This window comes from Drosophila arizonae, chromosome X, assembly GCF_054131065.1.
Source record: "Drosophila arizonae isolate 15081-1271.41 chromosome X, UAZ_ARI_1.0, whole genome shotgun sequence".
NCBI lineage: Eukaryota > Metazoa > Arthropoda > Insecta > Diptera > Drosophilidae > Drosophila > Drosophila arizonae.
The window spans coordinates 10752150-10757702 of NC_142927.1; the positions used below are offsets into that span (position 1 = coordinate 10752150).

At 45.3% G+C, this 5553-nt stretch overlaps 2 protein-coding genes across 2 annotated transcripts; both read right to left on the minus strand.

Annotated features, from left to right (window-relative positions):
• Window positions 1–1457: 1457 nt before the first annotated feature.
• Window positions 1458–2708, minus strand: LOC108618115 (uncharacterized). The gene has a single exon (XM_018014020.2). It carries the CDS (start codon window positions 2538–2540, stop codon window positions 1500–1502), a length of 1041 nt encoding a protein of 346 aa, XP_017869509.1. The 5' UTR covers window positions 2541–2708; the 3' UTR covers window positions 1458–1499.
• A 1700-nt stretch (window positions 2709–4408) lies between these two features.
• LOC149267884 (uncharacterized) lies at window positions 4409–5553 on the minus strand. The gene is made up of 2 exons (XM_089474369.1): window positions 5394–5553; window positions 4409–5190 (listed from the first exon to the last, which is right to left on the minus strand). The coding sequence occupies exons 1-2, from the start codon at window positions 5394–5396 to the stop codon at window positions 4555–4557; spliced, it is 639 nt and encodes a 212-aa protein (XP_089330495.1). The 5' UTR covers window positions 5397–5553; the 3' UTR covers window positions 4409–4554.

A 5553-nucleotide genomic window follows, 5' to 3' on the forward strand; every position in this document is an offset into this window, starting at 1 on the left:
ATTCGAGGGTATACACAAGTCTATAGTTTGAATAGCGTTAAAATGGTTTGCATTCATACGGACAAACGGACGGATAGATGGACGGGCAGATGGACGAGCAGGCCGACGGATAGACGGACGGACAGACGGGCGGACAGACGGGCGGGCACACGGACGGGCAGAAGGTTGGGCAGACGGACGGACAGCAATACATGTATTGCAAAAACCTAATATAAGTCACTTATGTGAATGAGTATAAAAAATTATAGCATATAAAATACTGTTAGGCAAATCAGCCACAGTCGACTGCACAATACTCTATCGTAACCTGAAAACCATTAATTGTGTTCGATATGAATATGTTCGGCTTGAGCTGGTCCATTTGATGCATATGTTCATTTGATGAATATGTTCTCTTCTGCAATTTAACTTATTAAAGCCAAGAGCTTCGATTTGCCAACTCTCCAGTAGGCGTGGATACCTAACTTTCGTCTAATCTTAAAATGGTGAGACTTAAGTTTGTTTACCTGAATAATCATATATAAATCGAGTCTCTCTAGTGTCTAATAGGCGGTCTATTAAACCAGATATGTGTATGAATTAGACGATTAAAGAGACGACGCTACCCCAGTAGGAGTGGATCTGACTAGGGAAGAGAAGAGATTGGGAGAAAAGGTTTTTGATAGTATACGAGTCAGTCAAGAGGGCGAGTGTAGACGAGAGAGGAGATCGATGGAGAGAAGAGGAGAGAGAGTAGGAGAGAGGAGAAGAGGAGAGAGAGAGAGGGAGAGAGAGAAGAGAGGGAAGAGAGAGGGAGAGAGAGGGAAAGAGAGGGAGAGAGAGAGAGAGAGAGGGAAGGAGAGAGAGAGAGAGAGAGGGAAGAGAGAGGGAAGACGATGAGAGAGAGAGAGAGAGAGAGGGAAACGAGAGAGAGAGAGTAGGAGAGAGAGAGAGAGCAGAGAGGAGAGAAGAGAGAGAGGGAGAGAGAGAGGGAGAGAGAGGGAAGAGAGAGAGAGAGAGAAGAGAGAGAGAGAGAGAGAGAGAGAGAGAGAGAGGGAAAGAGAGAGATATAGAGAAATAAAGAGAGAGAGAGATATACTTAGATATGCTTTGACCTCTTTCAAGGTCTGGCTCTAATTTATAGTTTCATCTTCAATAAACGAGTCAAATATATCCGCCAGTTTTATTGAGCAAAATAATACAATAAATAATTTAGCTATTGTTTTTAGGTGTTGCCCGGGTCAAGCCAGACGTGACTCGCTAAGCTTGTTAAGTGTTTTTTCGTTTTATGCTCTTCTCAAAGCCAAGCCGAGCTTTGTGACTTGTATCTGCTCATCGAGTGCGGTCGTAAACACGGGAAAAAAGCACAAGGTGATGATCAAGTTGACTATCGCATCGAATCGAGCCGTACCGAATAGAGAGAAAGACAGAGAGAGAGAGAGAGAGAGAGAGATAGCCAGAGAAAAAAAAAACACAAATTGATTAAATAATAATTTATTGGCACTAAATGTCGTCGTTGCTCATTTCGCGCGCTTGTAGACGTAGCCACCGTTGGAGGCGTAGATGGTCTCCTTGTTTTGGGACTTGGCCAGTGCCTTGGCGCCTGTGCTCTTTGGCTTCGCCTTGCCCTCTGGCTGCGGCTCGTCGGCGAAAGGCTGTGGATGCGGCTGATAGTTTTGGCCGGGTATGCCGAAGCTGGGCACGAATGGCTGACCCACGTTGACCAGGTGCTGGAAGTGATGTGCGGACTGTGGACCGCCAAAGCCAGTCTGTGGGCCAAAGCCGACGTTCTGCTGGAAGGGCAGCTGTATGGCGGCTGCAGGTAGTCCTTGCATGGTCAGGTAATCGGGTGCAAAGGTCGTTGGGCCGACTTGAAAGGCGCCGCCTTGGGGTCCCACTGGAAAGCCTCCACCCTGTGGGCCAATTGGAAAACCTCCGCCCTGTTGTCCAACTGGAAAGCCTCCGCCCTGTGGGCCAATTGGAAAACCTCCGCCCTGTTGTCCAGGCGTAAACTGAGGGCCTTGTTGCCCTCCTACAAACTGAGCGCCCTGTGGAAACTGGCCAGGCTGAGGACCAAGTGGAAACTGGCCAGGCTGAGGACCAACTGGAAACTGACCAGGCTGAGGACCAACTGGAAACTGGCCAGGCTGAGGACCAACTGGGAACTGGCCAGGCTGTTGGAATTGGGGTCCTTGTGCTCCATTGGCAAACCCATTGCCGAAGGCATCCGCGCCACCGCCGTTGAATCCAAAGTACGGCGGATAAATGGGCAGCGCGAAATTGGGCGGTGCACTGTGCGGCTGTGGGACATTGCTGCCGGTGGGTACTGAGTAGCCCGAGGGCAGCGTCAGACCCCCGCCGGGATAGTAGCTGCCATCGTTGGCCTTGCCAGGCTCCACAGGGGCTGGCTCGTCCGCCAGGGGCTGCGCGGCCGACGACTTGGGATCCGGTGGCAAATAGTTTTTGGACAGATGGCTAACATCGGCATTGGCCAGGTGCAGGACCAGCAGCAGCCCCAGCACCAGCAGCAGTGGCCACTTGGTCCATGGCATTGTAGGCATCCTTCTAGCGATTCGATCTCTGCGAGTTGTTGGCTGTCGTAGCGCTCTTCAAGCTCGAGCGGGCGGTGTGAACTGTGTGCGGCATTGGCCATGAAGTGGGCCACTTATAAATGGCAGCCAGAGTTCGCCGTTTACATTGTGATCTAGCAAAACTTACATAAATGTCGTATTTCGTGTCGATTCCATTTCACTTTCGTCTACTTTGCATCATAATGGCCATCTGGGCGATGCGAAGTTCCGTTGTGACTCCAAATCCGAATTTGAACTATAAAAATTAATTAGGCAGCCGGGCAAATTTGTTAAACTGTCACATCTGTTGACCCTACTCTTCCTTCTCCTTCCCACTCCACCTCCCCCTCCACATCACACCAACCGCCCCCCGCCTCCGCCGCCCGCCCTTCCTCCCCATGGCGCTTCGGCGATTTTGCATACAAAGACTACACGAAACACATTTCTCTCAACAGGTTTGCCTCTTGGCAATTAACAATCCAGTTCCAGTTTCGGCATCGACGCTTTCTATGATATAATAATTATAAATGTTACAATCCAGATATAAAAGAATCTTTTATCGACTCCTATTTATGTTCAATTCTCAATTCAATATTCACAATGCAAATTAGCCTCATAACATATCCCCCTCACACACACACAGATCCGAAAGCTGTTGGAGATAATGACATAATAGAACTCAACGGTCTGTAAATAAACAAACAAAAGCCGAATGACAAATGATGCCATTCGACGTTGTCGTGTTTCAACTGGACCGAGGAGATACCCTACATAATATTTAATTTTATTGAAGGGCTAATATATATATATATATATATTATGTGTACAGTATAGGGTATCTCAGATAGCCGTTTACTTCTTAGTTATTAAGTCAAACTGCTTGTACTGCGATATACCCTGTATTCTCTCATATAGAAGTCTCTCTTTACTTATTATTTGACTAAGAGATACCCTGTGTTTCACAATATCAGTGACTGTTTTGCATTTCAGCTGCGATTTGATTTATGAGATACCCTGTACTTAACATAAATAATATTTATGTAACCAACGGTCCTTAAAGTATTTAAACTATGAGATACCCTGTACTCCAATAAAAAGAAGTATTTTACATATATTTAAATTCTTTATGTTTTACTATTAAGTACCTTGTATTTGACATATAATATTTCAAGCTTTACTTGAAGAAAAGTCTATAAAGTATTTAATTTCTTTTTGACTATGAGATACCCAGTACCCAGTATATCAATCAGCTTTGAGATACCCTATACTTTCTGTATCTATATATATTGAGCTGCTCAAAACTCATTTTAATTCTGAGATATCCTTTACTTGAATTGCTAGGGAGTACATATCTTATCGAAAATCAGGTGCCTTTTGTGAGTCTTAGCTTTGAGATACCATGTAGTCTAAGTCTTACATTTTCCGTTTTGATTCCTTACCGTCCTCTATGTTTAGATCTTTTTGCAAAATATTGATTTACTATTTGCTCAATATTCGTAATACCCAACTTAGTATTAATTAATTATTTAATTAATGTCAGTAAGCTTTTTAAAAGTGTATTCACTAGCCGGTGACTAAGGTCTCTTACAACATTTGTATCCAGTATACAAAGAGCTTTGCGAGGAGCTTAAAAGCTTCATTAAAAGCTCACGGCGAGCTTATTGTAAGCTTGTTTAGATACCTTCTTAGCTTTGAAAGCTCTTCGAGACTTAAAGCATTAAGATCTGCCATGTGACAGAATACACTTAATAATGATTGATTGACTTTGATTGACTGACTGAATGAATGATTATTGATTTGCATCTCTGATTCGGAACAAAAGGGAATGTAATTAAATATCTAAAATAAAACCTCTCTGATTTGTGTTTCTTTTTTTTTTTTAAATATATTTATACACACAGGTTGGTAAAAAAAAAAAACAAATGAATAGAATTTATGGTGCAAAAAGCACATTATGGCTATTTACACTATTGTTGATTCGATTTGGTGAACAGTTTGCAACGTCTTACTTCTTCTTGTAGACATAGCCACCGTTGGCGGCGTACTGGGTGCCGACATCACCAGTCGAGTAGCTACCAGCGCTCGATCCAGTGCTGTAGGTCTGCTGGTAAGAGGGGGCAGAGTAGGAAACCGATGGTGCGGTGTAGGTCTGCTGGACAGCTGGGACGGAGTAGGTCTGCTGGTAGGCTGGGGCGGAGTAGGTCTGCTGGACAGCTGGGACGGAGTAGGTCTGCTGGTAGGCTGGGGCAGAGTAGGTCTGCTGGACAGCTGGGACAGAGTACGACTGTTGGTAGGATGGAACCGAGTAGGTCTGCTGAACAGCTGGGGCAGCGTAGCTCACAGCTGGAGCAGAGTAGGACTGTTGCACGGCCGGAGCGGTGTAGACCTGCTGCTGTACGGCCGGAGCGGTGTAAACCTGCTGCTGCACAGGGGGCAGGTATTCGTTTGTGGGTGGGCGGTAGTTGACAGCAGGAGCCACGTAGGAGGTGCTACCCGTCGAGTAGCTGCCACCACCGGACGAATAGCTCACCGATGGAGTTGAGTACGACTGTTGCACAGGGGGCAGATAATCATTGCTGGGCACCAAGTGGCTGACATCGGCTGCCGCGCAGGCGAACAGAGCGAACACAATCAGGAATTTCTGCAATGGACGAGAAGAAGACGTTTGATCCGATTAAGCCCAGCGCACAGAACACAATAACAATAACACTTGCACATTTAAAAAAATGTTATAGAAAATTATTATAGAAAAAAAATTATCAAAAAATTAAAAAAAAAAAAAAACAAAAATTCAATGTGAACCAATTTGTGATCGTTTGGCTCCAACGGTTAAGGTGTACTAACCATGTTGAATGGATAGCTACGACTACGACTGTACTGGACGAGCTAGACGTTGAAACTGATGCTGATCCCTAAAGCATGCCGGCAATTTATAGCGAAAAAAGAGCATCACTCAACTTGCAGCACATTTGGAGAAGAGGCAGCAGCGGCAGCAGCAGCGGCA